Here is a 16,160-nt window from a genome sequence, read left to right as displayed (position 1 = left end):
AGCCCTGAGTGCTCACTGGAAGGACAGATCCTGAAGCTGAGGCTCCAATCCTCTGGCCACCTCATGAGAAGAGAAGACTCCCTGGAAAAGACCCTGATGCTGGGAAAGATGGAGGGCACAAGGAGAAGGGGACGACAGAGGACGAGATGGTTGGACAGTGTTCTCGAAGCTACCAGCATGAGTTTGACCAAACTGCGGAAGGCAGCGGAAGACAGGAGTGACTGGTGTGCTCTGGTCCAGGGGGTCACGAAGAGTCGGACATGACTAAACAAGTTGATGACCATCACTGTCTCCATCTCTGTGGAGGGAGTTCCACAGTTTACATGCTGCATAAAGAGCCTGGAGGTGAAGCTCAAGCTAGAGGAAGGTCTATTTTTCCACCGGCCAAGTCCTGACGTGGCCATGGGAGGCTACTTTACACTGAGCCAGACCACTGGTCCACCTCACTCATTGTCCGCACCAGCCTTCTAGATGTTTTGGACTACAACTCCCATCAGCCCCAGCCAGAAGGTTGACCCTGATTGGCAAGGACGCCTCCAGGGTAGGATCTTTCTCAGCCCGACTGGGAAACACCAGAGCTTGGACCTGGGATATCATGCATACAAAGTGGTGTGTTCTACCATGGAGTAACGGTCCCTCTCCAAAGGAAGGGGGAACTCTTTGCAGCCCAGGGAGATGCACTGCCCAGTAGCTGAGCGCAGCACTGAGTTTGCCCACTCCAGTCATGGCAGTCTCTTTTGAGAGAGCTCTAGAAGCAGGACGGACTTTGGGTCTGGATTCTGTCCCAAAGAGTAGATGGAAAGTGCCTCTGGGGCAGGTGCAGAGTGCAGTTCCTCCATTGCTGCGTCAGTCATGAGAACCGCCCATGTAGCAGGGATGTTGAGGCGTAGTTTTCAAATCTGGTGAAGGATATTTCCTAGGACCCTCGTACCTACGGGACCGCCTCTCCCGGTATGCCCTGTGGAGGACCTTAAGGTCCATAAATAGCAACACCCTAGAGTTCCCGGGCCCTAAGGAAGTCAGATTAGCTTCAACCAGGGCCAGGGCCTTTTCAACACTGGCTCCGGCCTGGTGGAACCCTCTCTCTCATGAGACCAGGGCCCTGCAGGATCTGATTTCTTTCCGCAGGGCCTGTAAGACAGAGTTGTTCTGCCTGGCCTTTGGCTTGGAATCAACTTGATTCCCTCCCTCTCTTTCTTTTCTTTCTCCTTCTGTGATGGAACTCCTATTTGGGGACTTCCCTGGCTTTTTTCTGGCCCACATAGGACCAGTCTGGAAAGTTAGCCTTGGTGAAGACTTGACGTTTTCATCGCCCCAAAAGCTTTTGATTTGAGTTTCCATTGAAATGAGGCTGTATTTTAATTTTTTAATGTTGTATTTTAATCTTGTTTTTAAGTTGTATTTCATTCAATTTGTTTTATATCGGGTGTTAGCCGCCCGGAGCCCAGTCTTGGCTGGGGAGGGCAGGGTATGAATAAAATTTATTACTATTATTATTATTATTGAAATACCAGTTTCTGGAAGCCACAGGAAGGGAGAGGGCTCTTGCGCACGGATCCTGCTTGGGGCACCTGGTTGGTCACAGTGAGAACAGGATGCTGGATTAGATGGGCCTGATCCAGAAGGCTCTGCTTATGTGCTTACGTTTTCTAGACATGCAGTTCTGCCCGTTAGCCTTTGCAATGTGGGCGCCCTCTGGCCTGCAGAGTGAGGGGGGGCTCCCTCCTGTCTCCCCAGGTTCTCTCCCAGCTCCATCTCCTTTGCTTGCGCTCGGCCGCCCTCCCCTCCTGCTCCAGTGATCGTACCCTTAAAATATTTATCTTCTCTCTTCTGTCCCCCACTCCCTTTAATTGTCGTTTAGTCAAGCTGTAAATATTTAATTCTCATCTCTCCCCTCCCCACCCCGAGGCGGCCCTGCAGCTCATTAAGCATCGCCATCCTCTCCTCCTCCTCTTCTCTGAAATGCCCCCTCTTGTCCTGCAGGGAAGCGTGTGTGCAAGTCGGGCTTTTATTCCGTGGCATTTGGCCTTGGACTCCAAAGCACAGGTGTGAGAGTCTCTGGGTTTGCCGCGGTTTCCAATCTGAGCAGGCAGAGGGGGACTTCTGCCTCTTCTCTGCAGATCCTGGGGAAAACTGGATAGTGGGTTTGCTCTCACGCAAAACATGTCCTGGGACTTGTGCATTCCTCGCTGCTTGCTCCTGAGTAGGTCCAAGTGTGGCTGCAGCTGAAGTCAGCGGGCATCTGGGTCGCTGGAAGCATTTGCTGGAGTTGGCGGGTGGTTGAGTGGGGGGGGGAGCAAGGGGTCCATGCTCACTTCCTGGGAGTCTTGTTAGTTCTGTGCTTTTTGCTGACCATTCTCGGGGCACCAGAGGATTTGCCAGAAGTCATGCCAGCAGCCAGAGAAGGATCCAGGGCTGGCCAAGGTCAGAGTCCAAGCAGGCTGGATGAGGAGAGAGGCAAGTCAGAGCAGTCCAGGGTCAAGGTTGGCAGAGGAAGTGCCCAGAGCCTAGGCTTCGCTCCAGCCGCTCTTTGGGGGGATTTTGAGTGGGAATTGATGGAGCCACACCCCAGCTGATCCCCCCCCGGAGGTCTCCTTGAGAGGAGGGTCTTACTCCTGAGGCATCCTTGCAGTGGCGAAAGAAGCTCGGCCGTCTGGGGCGGCATGGATCTGGGCCCATGACCTTATTGTTATGATGCGTCTGGGGAGACGGGGGCAACTGGCAGGCCCCCAGCTCGCTCCAGCCCACCGGCTGGCAGCCGGGCGAACTCCTGTTCTTGGAACAGCATCAAAACTGCGACTCAAGCCTCAGAGACCTTTAGGGACTGAGCACGCAAGCCAGCAGAGATAAGAACTCTTCGCAACAGAAGTAGCGGACAGAGGCATGTGTAAGCATTTTTACAAGCATTTATTCAGCATCAGGACAAAGGAAAAACATGTCTGCTTCCTTTCATGTCCAAGCAAACGGCAGCATAGGCAAAAGCTATACACAACGGAAGTCCGCAGCAGACTGTGCTGGAAGGAAACAGACGCGTGACATACAACAACTCCACATGCCTGTTCTAAAGGTGGAACGGCACTGTATCCTAACAGGGTGCACCGTGGGGCCTCTGGAGTCTGCTTGCCTCCTCCCACTCTGCTGCCCTACAGCTGGGGAGTGGGGAGGCAGTTGGTGGACCATTTGGGCAGCACGGAGCCTGCGCGCGCACAATCCACCACGTCTCTTCCAGGAGAGACGCATGGCTTGGGCGCAGTGCAGGTGCCACGGTGAGTGCCACCCGGCATTTTGTCACCCTTCTCGGTGGTGGCACCCGGGGCGGACCGCACCTACCCCACCTGCCTTCCTCTGCCGCCCCCCCGCACCCTTGCCTGGAGAGCACTTTTCTAGATGGGCTGGATTCCCAGCTGGCATTTACAGCGCCAGTTCTCCCTCAGGCTTGGGCAGCCTCAATGTCAGAGGCTCGCACTGGGTGTGGGAAGCCCCTCCTCAGCCTCTTTGCAGGATCCTGGTTCCCCAGCCCTGGACAGAGCCAGACAAGGCTTGGTGTGAGTCCCATGTCTGAAATCTGACACTGTGCCTGTGGTCTTAGGGATGTTGTCAGACTCCTTCTCCCATCACCCCGTTTCCCTGTCCACTTTGACTGGTGAAAGTTGGGGTCCAGCAGTATCCAGAAGGAGGCAGGTTTCCATATATATATATTAGTTTTTTTTAACATAATATTTTCAGCAGTAATTAAACATTTTTTACATCTTATTCAATTTTTTTGACTTCCATCAGTCCTGTCTGAAAATTTTCCAATCTAATCTCTTAGTATGCATTTCTTATCTTCCCTGTTACATTTAAAACTCATAACCAATATCTCTGTTCTTTATCTACTTTGTAGCACTTCATATATTCCTCCTTACAAAACTTACTGTAGTCCTACTAGCGTAATTTGTTGGTTACAGTTGCTCTTCAAATAGTTCATATATTTCTTCCAATCTTCTGTAAATCTCTGGTCCCGCAGGTTTCGAATCCTTCCTGTCATTTTGTCCAATTCCGCATAGTCCATTATTTTCGTCTGCCATTCTTCTTGCTTCCATTTCTGGGCTAACAGTACTCTTGCCACTGTTGTTGCATATAAAAACAATTTAACATCTTGCCAGGAGGCAGGTTTCCAATCCCTTTTCTATCCAGTGGCAGAGCTTGCGCCGGTTCTGTTTGGAACATGCGTGCCTTGTGTTAGGTGAAATAAGTGGTGTGTGTGTTTTAAAGGGCGGTGCTGGGGAGATGAAAGGGGTGCCTTCCTGGCGCTCAGGGGAGGCCGGCAGTTTGGGGGTGCAGCATCAGCCTTGGTGCCCCCCCCATAACAACCAGCTTCCCAGACGGAGAGGAACTGTGGCACATCCTTCAGCATCAGAGCAGGCAGCTGCTCTCTGGGCTCACCTGATTCCCAGGGCCAAGAGGATTCTGGGATGCAGCGCAGCCTTCCCAGCGCAGCCGACTGTTCTGTTTTCACCCAGGGAGCAGGGAAAGGATCCTGGTCCGCCAGGCTTGCGGCTGCATCACTGCGAGGCCTGAGAGCAGCCATAGCTCAGCTGCAGAGCATCTGCCTTGCAAGCAGAAGGTCCCGGGTTCAAAACCTGACCAGGTAGGGCTGGGACAGACACTCTGCCTGAAGCCCCAGAAGTTTAGGCAGGGCTGCACTCGGTGGACCAAAGGTTTGTCTAAGGCAGGAGCATCTTGTGTTCTTCAGTGTAAACAATGGTCCTTGAACAGCATTTCGTTTAAAACTTACTTCTCTGCTGTGCCCCCCTTTCCCTGGCCTGCCCCCCCTCCTCCCCTTCCTGACCTTGAGAAGGCTCCTGCCCTCCTCCTCCTCCTCCTCGGTCGCTGCTTGCTTGCCGTGGCCCAGCGGCTGATGCGGCTGCCAAACCCCTCTTTGCTAGCCTAAGCATGTCTGCTGGCTGGGTCCCCGCCTCCGATTGCGGAAGGCTTAATGTATCGCTGGCGTAGTGAATCATTTAAGATCTCGTTCCAGCTTTCATTGTCTGTTTGGCTTCCTGCTCTCTTGGAACCCTCGAGTAAGGCTGTCACTTTGAATTAATAATAAAGGCGGGCGGGGGGGGGAGAGGGCTCCTCCTTGGCTTGCGTTACTCGAGAGCGCAGACGGGCACTTGTTGAACTGCGGCTGTTGGGGGTGCGGTGGGGGCCGGTACTTGCTAACTTCCACTTTCAGTAGTGGGGGGGGGCTACACACACACACAGAGCAGGTTGTTAGGTAATCAAAGGGTCCGGCAGAGGCGTCACCTGCCTTATTTAATTTGCTTGGCTCATTTATTTATTTGATTTTTACCCTGCCGCTCATCTCCAGAGAGCTCCAGGGTGGTGCAAGGGGTTCATCGCTCCAGAATATAGCCGCAATACGGGGTGGAAACTGCGCATAATTTGAGATTTCGATAAGGGCTGGAGCCTCCAGACACTTTTTATATCATTTTGGCACTACTTTATTACATACACAACGGAACAGTCATGTTCATGACATGCCTTGCCACAAGCCTGGCAGATCTGGAACGATGCCTGATAACCGGATAGCGCTAATATCCTTCACTTGGACTTTTATTATTTTAACCCACGTGTGACGGCGCTCATTCTGTGTGCCTATTTTAGGGTTGTTGTCATTATTATTATCTTATTATGTATTAAATTTGTATGCCGCCCTTCATCCGTAGGTCTCAGGGCAGTTCACAACATAAAAATACAGGATAAAATTTTAAAAATTCCTTCCAGTAGCACCTTTGAGACCAGCTAAGTTTGTTACTGGTATCAGCTTTTGTGTGCATGCATACTTCTTCAGATACACTGCAACAGAAGTCACCAGACCCTTATATATAGTGAGAGGGTGGGGAGGGGTATTACTCAGAAGGGTGGTGGGAGATGGGTGATTGGCTGATAGGTGTGGTAAACCTGTTGACGGCTGTTAACCACTGCAATTGGTCTTACAGGAAAAAGCAAGGGGTGAGATGGCTAAAAATGTCTCTCTTCAGACCAGTTCTCTCCATGGTTTTAAGTTTGGTAATAAGTTGCAATTCAGCAACTTCTCTTTCCAGTCTACTTCTGAAATTCTTTTGTAATAAGACAGCTACTTTGAGATCTTGTATAGAATGTCCTGGGAGATTGAAGTGTTCTCCTACTGGTTTCTCTGTCTAGTGATTCCTGATGTCAGATTTATGTCCATTTATCCTTTGGCGTAGGGTTGGGCCTGTTTGTCCAATAGAGGGAGCTGAAGGGCACTGTTGGCATGTAACTAGGATAAAAAAAGAAACAAATGCATAATAAAAACAGGAGCAGACCCAATTTCATATTTTTGTTTTCATTTGTTGTTATAACTGTTCTCTCTGTTTTATATAAATTGAAATTGAAACATTTTACAAGAAAAAAACAACGAGAGGCAGTGACTGGCCCAAGGTCACCCCCAGTGCATTTCATGACCAAGTGGGGATTTGAACCCTGGTCTCTCCCAGGTCCTAGGCTGGCACTCAAACCACTTCACCACTGAGGGCTTATCTATTCAGGTGTATTTCTAAAGCAGGCATAGGCAAACTCAGCCCTCCAGGTGTTTTGGGACTACAGTTCCTATCATCCCTAGCTAACAGGACCAGTGGTCAGGGATGATGGGAGTTGTAGTCCCAAAACAGCTGGATGGCCGAGTTTGCCTGTGCCTGGTCTAAAACTTCTGTATTCCTCATGCTCACGTGTATGGCCCTTGTCTAATAATAATAATAATAATAATAATAATAATAATAATAATAATAATACTTTATTATTTATACCCCACCCATGTGGCTGGGTTTCCCCAGCCACTCTGGGCGGCTTTCAGCACAATATTAAAGTACAGTAATGCATCAAACATTAAAAGTTTCCCTAAACAGGGCTACCTTCAGATGTCTTCTAAAAGTCAGATAGTTGTTTATTTCCTTGACATCTGACAAGAGGGCGGGCACAGGGCGGGCACCACCACCGAGAAGGCCCTCTGCCTGGTTCCCTGTAACCTCACTTCTTGCATGGAGGGAACCGCCAGAAGGCCCTTGAAGCTGGACCTCAGTGTCCGGGCTGAACGATGGGGGTGGAGACGCTCCTTCAGGTATACTGGGCTGAGGCCATTTAGGGCTTTAAAGGTCAGCACAAACACTTTGAATTGTGCTCGGAAAGGGGGCACAAGGTGCCTGCCTCTAGCAGGGCAAAGCATTTGCTGGAGCAGGTGAGTGTGAATGGTTAAAGAGCCACCCCTGGCTCCATCCCTCATCCACAGCTCCAGTTTTAAGGACTGCAGAAGAGAGCTGCAGCTGCAGCTGCAGCTCCCTTGACTGGAAGACGTCTCCAAAAGGTCTAGCACCCCCTTGCTCTGTGCATATGCCTGCGCAGTGTCGTGGCAGAGGGTTGCCATGATCTGCGTTCCAATCCCAGTTTGGCCATGAAGACTGGGGGCCAGTCTTGTGTACACAACCCAGTGGGGCGGCTTTGAGTATAAACTGCAAAGTTGCAGGGGGAAAGCCGTGTGCATCTCTTGCAAGAAGAGCAGGCAGGTAGCTTTTTTTAAGGAAAACCCTCAAATTTCACACTGGTGTACAGAAACCCAGATTCTGCAACCGATGCCTTGAAGCTGCATTTCAGGTTTTTGCAAATACTTCTGATCGAGACTGTGGGGGACGACACAAAGTGTTTTAGAGAGTGACCTCTGCCGTTTGTACTGGATCGGTTTCGGTTGTTGTGATCCAAGGGCGCAGACAAGCTGCGTGAAGAAGCGCAGTGTTTGTTTTTAAATGCGTGTCATCCGCCTTGAAGAGGTGGCGCTGCACCCCCTCCTTAAGAGGACCTCCCTGGACCCAGAAGCATCAAACAGCTTCCACGCAGTGGCAGATATCCCCCTCTTGGGGCAAGGGGCTTGAGAGGATGGGGCAGTCTGGCTTCAGGCATGCTTTGAAGAGACTGAATGTCTGGCTCCATTGCAATCTGACTTCAGGCAATGAAACTCCCTTAGTTGCCCTGGTTCATGGCTTTTGTCGGAAGTGAGATAGTTAGAGAGTGGCCCTGCCCTTTCTGCTTGGCCTTTCAACGGCTTTTGATACCGTTGACTATGGCGTCCTCTTGGAGCAGCTCAAGGAGTTTGGCGTTTGTGCTTCTGTGGTCTTTCCCCCACCTTCAGGGCTGTTCCCTTGCAGTAGATGTGGGAAGCCACTACTTGACGCCATGGGAGCTTCTCCATGGTGTCCCACAGAATTCCTTCTTGCTCCCCACACTATTTAACATCTACAAGAAGCCTCCGGGAGCTGTCACCAAGAGATTTGGAGTCATCACCCATATGCAGATGACACCCAGCTCTGTGTGATGGCCTGGGACTCGGGCTTGGACTCGGAACCAGAGGAGACTCAGTCTGCACCGGATCCTTTGCCTCAGGCATCACCTGAACCAAGTCTGGGGTCTGATCCTGAAGATCCCCAGTTTGCACAGGTTCCCCTGCAGCAAACACCAGCTTGGCCGAGTCAGGGGCCTGAGCCTGCCCTGGCTCCAGATGCAGGGATGACCTCGTTGCCTCCAGCTGGGCCATCCCTTACAGCTGCTCCACGACCAGTTGGGTCAGGGGAGGCTGAGGCGGCCTCTGGGTCTAGTAACCCACCGATGTCTCCCAAGCTGCAGAGACTGAGGTCTGAGAGAAGGAGAGATCTGAGTACTTGCAGGAGGAGTGCTCCCCTTCGGGCGAAACAGGGAGGTGAGTCGCCGGGGGATCAGGACCGGCCGCTACCCCGACAAAGATAAAAGGCTGTCGGACCCTGCCCCAGGTTGTGGGAGCAATGTTGCTGTTTGCTAGATCCTCCCTGAGATCCAGTGCCTGTCCTTGCCTGGTTTCCTGCCTCGTGTCCTGCCTTGGCCCTGTCGGACTGACTCCTAGCGGAACCTTCGGATTCTGGACTGGTCCTGGACCGCGTTTCATGGGTTACCCCCGGGCCCAGCACACTGTATCTCTCTCTGTGTTCCACCTGAATCCTGAGAGGTGGCTGAGGTGCTGGACAGGTGCTTGCAGGCAGTGATGGGCTGGACGTGGGCCAGCAGATGGAAGCTGAATCCTGAACAGACAGGGCTGTTATGTGCTCCAGGTTCTCGAGTCCAGGTGGGAAGGTAGCAGTTCTGGCTGGGGTTTCACTCTGTAGCTTGCCAGGGGGTGGGGATACTCCGGATCCAACAGTTTCCAGGTGCAGCTGGTTCTCTAGCTATGGCCGCTTTGGGGCAGAGATGACTTGGCTATGGTTTGCCCCACACTGCTGACTTCCAGACTAGATTATTGCAACGCGCTCTGTGTGGGGCTGCCCTTGAAGACAACTGCCTCCTCCTTCCCTGCAGACCTTCTTGGATGTTAAGATTGGCAGAGGGGAGGCCATCTTGGTAATTCAGAAGTTGGGGAGGAGGGATCTGGGATGCTTAGTTAAGTCTGCAGCCTTGCCAGGCCTCTCAGTCTGCTCCCGGGTGTTTCTGAGCCCTTTGCACATGACGTCCACTAGTTAGCAAGCTTTTCTCTACAACCGTTTCATAAAGTGTGTTGCGAAAGTGATGCAGACGCCTTTGACAACCCCCAACAGGAACGAGAGATCGAAACTTGATGCAGTTCTCAAAGCACTGTGCTGTCCTCAGAAACATGCCGAGGGCACTTCCAAAACCCCACCTTCCTCCCCTTAGCTTCTCTGCGGCCAGCCCAAAGCTCCCACCCCCTGCCATATGCTCGGGGGGTGATATTTTGGGTGGTGCCAGGGCACAGCGGGCATTCGCTAGTTCCTCTGCTCTACCCCCTTTCTGAAGTCTGGGTCAGGGCAGCCCCTTCTTCTGCGCCCGGGAGCTTTGCCACGGCACCCTGTTTTTGTTAACGTTCCCCACTATGTATGCAGGAGGGGGAAGGCAGAACAAGAGGCATCAACCGTCGCCGTAATGTGTTTCCCAAGTAGAAATTAAGCTTAATTGGCCAATTATTGAAATAACTTCTTAATTTGCGGAAGATGTTGGAAAACAACTTCCCAGTCTGTTTGAGCTTGTTGTGGCAGCGCCCGGCCTTGAGATTTGATAAGGTTGCTCTGGCTGCTTCCCTTTGATCCTTGCCACCCCCAGCTGCCCGCTCCCATTTTCCTTTTTTAGGAAGTGGCTTCTTGGGTATCATTCTTGGCGCACGTCCAGCGCCATCTATTCTGGGATCACAAAGCTTTCTGAATGTAAGAATTCACCTCGACAGCATAGCTCACTGTCAGAGGGGAGTTGTGGGGGGAGGAGAGAGAGAGAGAACAATGTACTTCTGCATCCACAGAGGCCGCCCTGCAGCTGTGGGCTTTCAGGTGTGCCCAGGTGGCAGCTCCCCATGCTTGGAGGCTTGGCACCTGTGCGCCAAACAGCTGCCGTATCTAGCCATCTCTGCACCCAGGGCCGGCTCCCATTTCTCTGTTCCCTGATGCCCAGAAGCAGCACTGGGGTGAGTTGAGTGTGGTTGTCGTGCTCCGGAGATCCTGCTGCTGCCACTTCAATTTCTTGACCAGCCGGGCTGATCTTGTTGGTTTGGGCAATGTGCACGTTTACGTTTGTCCTCGTATCTTTTAGTGGTGTCTGTTCTTCTTTCTGCTGTCGATAAATCACTTGATAGAGAGAATCCTTGGAAAGGATTTTAACCGGTGCTATCACCTGGCTAGGGAAATCGGTCAATTTGATTGCATGAACTTTTAAGTTGACTCTGGGGGCCAGAAAGGAGGATTACAATAATGTGCTGGAGTAATAAGGTTCGGGAGAATCTGAACCCGCTTGTGTCGCTTGGAACTCTTGTGATATTAATCTATTTCATTTGATTTGGGTATGGAAATCTGTTCCTATATGTTTAGTTCTAGATATATATTTATAAGGAAGATTAGACAAATTTGTGGTGGATAAGGCTATTTGTTATGATGGCTCTGCTTTGCCTCCAATGCTTCTGAGTACAAGTTGCTGGAAACCACAGGAGGGGAGAGTTGCTCTTGTGCCCGGGACCTGTTTGATCCCCGGCATCTCCAGGTAGGTTTGGAAAACCTTCTCTCTCTTTGGCGATCCCGCATAGCTGAGTAAGATTGTTTTCCATGAACACAGTCTTAACAGTGCGTCTGTAAGTGACTGTGGAGGCCAATTCTGGACCCACACGCCCTTCCACAGTGGGGACATTGGTTTCTGGGCGGGAGTTGATCATGGTGTGGATTTGCCAAGCGTCCCTTCCTTTTAGCGTGTTTCTTCCTTGCGTCCTGAGTTTGAGTGTCTTCAAAGCCCAGGACACCTTTGGTAAAGGCTGTTCTCCAACTGGAGCGCTCCCAGGCCAGTGTTTCCCAGTTGTCGGTGTTTATACTACATTTTTAAAGATTTGCCTTGAGACAGCCTTTAAACCTCATGTTGACCACCAGCATTACACTTTTCATTTTTAAGTTGGGAATAGAGTAGTTGATTAGGAAGATGATCATCAGGCATCCACACAACAGGACCAGTCCAATGAAGTTGATGTCGAAGAATCATTGCTTCGACACGGGTGATCTTTGCTTCTTCCAGTACACTGGCATTAGTTCGCCTGCCTTCCCCAGTGATGTGTAAAATTTTTCGCAGACACCGTTGATGGAATCTTTCACGGAGTTGAAGATGGCGTTTATAAGTGGTCCACGTTTCACAAGCAGACAGTAAGGTTTGAAAAATACTCCCTGCCTGGCAAGATGGTGCTTGTCCACGTGGGAAGGTAGCCCAACTAGGAGAAAGAAAACTGATCCTAAACCTCCACTGCCTTGCAGGACATATTTGGGAGAAGAAAAGGCTAAGGAGTAAGCCCTACAGAAATATGGAGTCCCTAAGGCAGTTGGATGGCATTTTGTATGCCTCCCTCTGACAACTCCAAGCTGGTGCTAAACAAATGGCTGTGCTTTCCTTTGGAGGCTGGGGGGGCCCTCTTGTCGTCTGGGCAGCTCAGGACCTCCAGACAGACGGGCCAGGCTTGCGCCCCAAGGAGGCCACTTTGTGGGTGCTGCAAACACAGCTGTTTAACTTCACCTCCAGAGGTGCGCTCCATTGTCTCTCAAGACAGACGGGTGCCAACCAAAGCTGAGTACTTTTGTGGACATATTTGCAAGTCTTGATTAGGACATACTTTCAGTTTTAGGGCTTGTACTTGCTGGAGGTGATATGATCACGTTCTCCTGCTTACCCAGTAAAGACAAATAGTCCCTGCGTATAGAAAACTACTGTATTAAGGGAGAAGGCCGGGCTAGAAGTTTTGTCCTTGACGTGCTACATGTCTGTATGCAGCAGACATTTTGGTACAAAGAACCTTCCCCCTGATACTCATAAGCATGAGTTTGTTGAATGTGTTTAATGAATCTGGCATATTTATCAATGTATGTGGCCATCTGTCAAGGATTCTTTTGCTGTGATTCCTGCATTGCGGGGGGCTGGACTAGAGAACCTCTGGGTTCTCTTCCAACTCTGCAATTCTACGCCTCTGTTTCTGTTCTGTCTCTATATTGATTTTTGTCCTTTCCTCTTCCCGTGAGCTGCTTTGAGAGCGATTATGCATATAAGTAAAAGAACAAGGGTGAAAATGAATCGGAAGCCACCCTTGAAAGCATGCTCTGAAAGAAGGACCAGGCCTTGGGTGCTGGCGTTTCCTGGCTCCTGTCATCTCTGTATTTCCCAGCAAGTTTATGGTGTCTTTTGGCCATTGTTATTCTGTGTGCATTAATCCCGAGTAACGGCACAGCTGGGTTCTGTCCTTGCAGTCACCGAGTCGGATTTGAGAGAGTCCTCATTCCACACCCTGCCAGGCGCCGCGACAGAGTAGAAATAAACCACCTCCTTGCCTTGCGTTAAGGTGGGCATGGAATTTAAAGAGTGTCGAGCGTACCTTATCTGGAGACCGTTGAGCAGAACTGCCTGCGACCATCCCATCGGTGGCTGGGGGGGGGGGCAAGGACAGCTCCCCACATAACAGGGCAAGGACCAGTATGGGCAGCAGTATTTCCAGTTAAGGTGTGGACATCCTTCACTTGCGACCCTGTGGTCAAACATCCACCTCCACACCTCTGGGGGCTCACCTTTTTTTTGAGCCAAGGGGCAGCCGTGCCTCCCAGTTGCCTGCAAACTGGGGGTGGAAAACGTCATCTCCCCCACAACCCGACCTTTTGATGGCTCCTGTTGCAGCGGAGTGATCTGCTCTCAGAGGAGGAGGCTGCCCGCCGTGTCCCTGCATGAGCAGCTCCTCTGAACGTGCCTCTTTTCTGAGCAGGCAGTTTCCCCTTTCTGCTGCGTTCCCCGAGAGCCCCCCTTTTGCAGAGCTGCACACAGGATTGATTTTGGGGGGAGAAGGAATGTGCAGCCAGCTCTCCCGGGGTTTGAAAAGTGCAGTGTTCAAGGATCAAACCCTGGGCAAGGGCAAAAGGGTCCTGGGCCCCCTCAATTGATTCCGTGGCCTCTGCTTAAGGCTCCGGTTGTCCCCGCTTCCTTCCCTTCCCGCGTGGAGACAGCCATGACCTGCGCTTCTCCCCTCCGGCAATCAATGCCAAATATTTTAACTTGCTCTGTGCGTGCGTGGGCTCCCTCCCTCCCCGGTTTCCCAGCATGCCTTATCTTTTCCCTCCTGCTGTGTGTCCTATTGCCTCCCTATGTGGCTATCATCATATAGGGCTTTCTGCCTAAGCCAGCTTTAAATGATTTCTCCCTCCACCCCTTTTGGTAAACATTGTGTACGGGGCTTAGCTGCAGCAGCCCTTTTCTCTGCAATTACAGCCCTGCTGGCGCAGTCCTTTCTCTCCGTGCATTAATTCCACTTCCAAAGTCCAGGGGAGGGGAGATTTATAGTGGTCTACTTTTCCCCCCTTTTTCCAATGCAGCAAAATTAGCGGCGTGGCAGAAAATCAAGGACAGGAGGTATTAGAGCTGTGGAAGTGAGCCAGAGTTGAGGGGCAGTGAATGAAGTGTCGGGGGGGGGCGGGGGCCACAAGCCGAGGCCAGGATCCAAGCAGAGAGGCATAGACTGAGAGGTAGAGCATCTGGTTTGACCCCTAACTTTCTGTGCTTAGGAGTGGAAGTATTCTCTGTACAGTGGTACCTCGGGTTACATATGCTTCAGGTTACATACGCTTTAGGTTACAGACTCCACTAACCCAGAAATAGTGCTTCAGCTTAAGAACTTTGCTTCAGGATGAGAACAGAAATGGTGCTCCAGCGGCACGGCAGCAGCAGGAGGCCCCATTAGCTGAAGTGGTGCTTCAGGTTAAGGACAGTTTCAGGTTAAGAACGGACCTCCGGAACGAATTAAGTACTTAACCCGAGGTACCACTGTATATGGGCCCGACTGTAGCCGCACTTGGAACCGCGGCTCTTGCAATAAAGCCACAGGGAGGACTCTTCTGAGAAGCCACTTCTTATTTCACAGGTTCTAGGAGGGGGTTGGGGAACCTGTGGCCCTCCAGATGTTGCTGGACTCCAGCTGTTACCATCCCCGACCTCTGAGCTGGGTGGGAATTTGGAGCTGGTAGGTTACAGGTTCCTTGTCCCTGTTACAAAAGCTGAGAAGTCTGCCTAGCATATTGGAAGCGCTTCTTACATGTTGAGGGTCCCTCTATTCCCTCCGGGGTGATTTTGTCAAGGGTTCCAGGATGGGCACTGTCAGTGCTTTCACTTAGACCCGCCCTGCTTCTGTTTCCACTATGCCTGTCTCGGATCGGAATTCCAAATCCTAGGCAGGTTTAATCGGAAGCAAGATTCTTTGGACTTGATGGACAAACTCTGAAATAAATACAGTGGTACCTCGGGTTAAGAACTTAAGTCGTTCCGGAGGTCTGTTCTTAACCTGAAACTGTTCTTAACCTGAAGCACCACTTTAGCTAATGGGGCCTCCTGCTGCTGCTGCAATGCCAGAGCCCGATTTCTGTTCTCATCCTGAAGCAAAGTTCTTAACCTGAGGTACTATTTCTGGGTTAGCGGAGTCTGTAACCTGAAGCGTCTGTAACCCGAGGTACCACTGTACCCAGGGGATGATTTCTTAGCATGAAAGACCAACGCTCTTCTGGAAAGCAAGGGAAAGTCTTTTCTTCTTTGGTGATCCCTCGTAGCTGAGTAAGATTGTCTTCCATAAACACCGTTTGAACAATGAGTCCGTAAGTGACTGTGGAGGCCAATTCTGGACCCACACGTCCTTCCACAGTGGGGACATTGGTTTCTGGGCAGGAGTTGGTCACGGTGTGGATTTGCAAGGGAAAGGGATTCCTTTCTGGCTAAGGAAGGGAGATGGGGCGGCTTTGGGGAGCTTTGGGGACCCCACATCACGTAAGGCGGCTGCTCTCCCGTGCTGTGGACTCTGACCCCCACCCCAGCTCCCCTTCCTTCCGCCCTGACCCCCTAACCTCTTCTGTGTCTGATTTAGCTTTCAGGCCAGCCGACCCGCCTTGAACGTTGTCATTTTCCCTCTCCTGCACGAGGACTTGACGGAGGTCATCCGGGACGTTCCCATGATGCACTTGGACGAAATCACCTTGTTCAAAAGCCGGGTGGCCGAGGAGCCGCCCAACCTGTGGGGGTGATGGCGGCGTCGGCGCAGCGGAGTGGGAGGCTCGGCATGAGCACAAAACAGCTGCTGCTTCTCCTTTGCCAGGCGGTCCGGCCCTTGAGCCTCGCGGGGCCACCCTATTCCAGTGTTCAGCAACTCAGATGCCGCTTCGAGGGCAAGCTTGCCAGGGTGCCAGGCAGGCCTTGCGTATCCCGTTTGGGCAAAATTTGCCCCCGAAGAAAAATCTTAATATTTATTGGTTTTAATTAACAGCCCGCCTCGCACCTGAGGGACTCAGGCTGGGCCACAATGAGCTGGTGATTCCTTGCTATTTAATACATGAATTCTCATGCAGCTTTAAATGTAGTTAAAGGGGAGAGGAATTTAACTTGAAAGAATGTGCTCCCTTTTCTTCCTCCTCCCGTTACTTATTCTTGGAGACGGTTGACTCTTGTGCTTTTTGGGGGGGGGGGGTCTTCACTCGAATGTCTTAAGGGACTTTGTAGGTTGACGCAGAGAGTGGACGTGCCTGAGCTTTTATTTATTGGGGGGGGTGTGTTGGTGTGCATCTGTCATACAGCTGATCCTGCCCTCTTATCTT

The 16,160-nt window shown here is 51.4% G+C and overlaps 1 protein-coding gene across 1 annotated transcript in view; it reads left to right on the top strand.

Annotated features, from left to right (window-relative positions):
• FBXL18 (F-box and leucine rich repeat protein 18) overlaps nucleotides 1-15,684 on the top strand; it is a 33,968-nt gene extending 18,284 nt beyond the window's left edge. The window contains exon 5 of the mRNA XM_053366009.1: nucleotides 15,437-15,684. Coding sequence (XP_053221984.1) covers nucleotides 15,437-15,593 — 157 coding nt within the window. The 3' untranslated portion in view covers nucleotides 15,594-15,684. The remainder of the gene's footprint in view (nucleotides 1-15,436) is intronic.
• The last annotated feature ends 476 nt before the right edge of the window (nucleotides 15,685-16,160 follow it).

The sequence above is a fragment of the Podarcis raffonei genome, chromosome 14 (assembly GCF_027172205.1).
Source record: "Podarcis raffonei isolate rPodRaf1 chromosome 14, rPodRaf1.pri, whole genome shotgun sequence".
Classification (NCBI taxonomy): Eukaryota; Metazoa; Chordata; class Lepidosauria; order Squamata; family Lacertidae; genus Podarcis; species Podarcis raffonei.
Note: the sequence above shows the minus strand (reverse complement) of the source record. Positions and strands in the feature narration are given on the sequence as shown.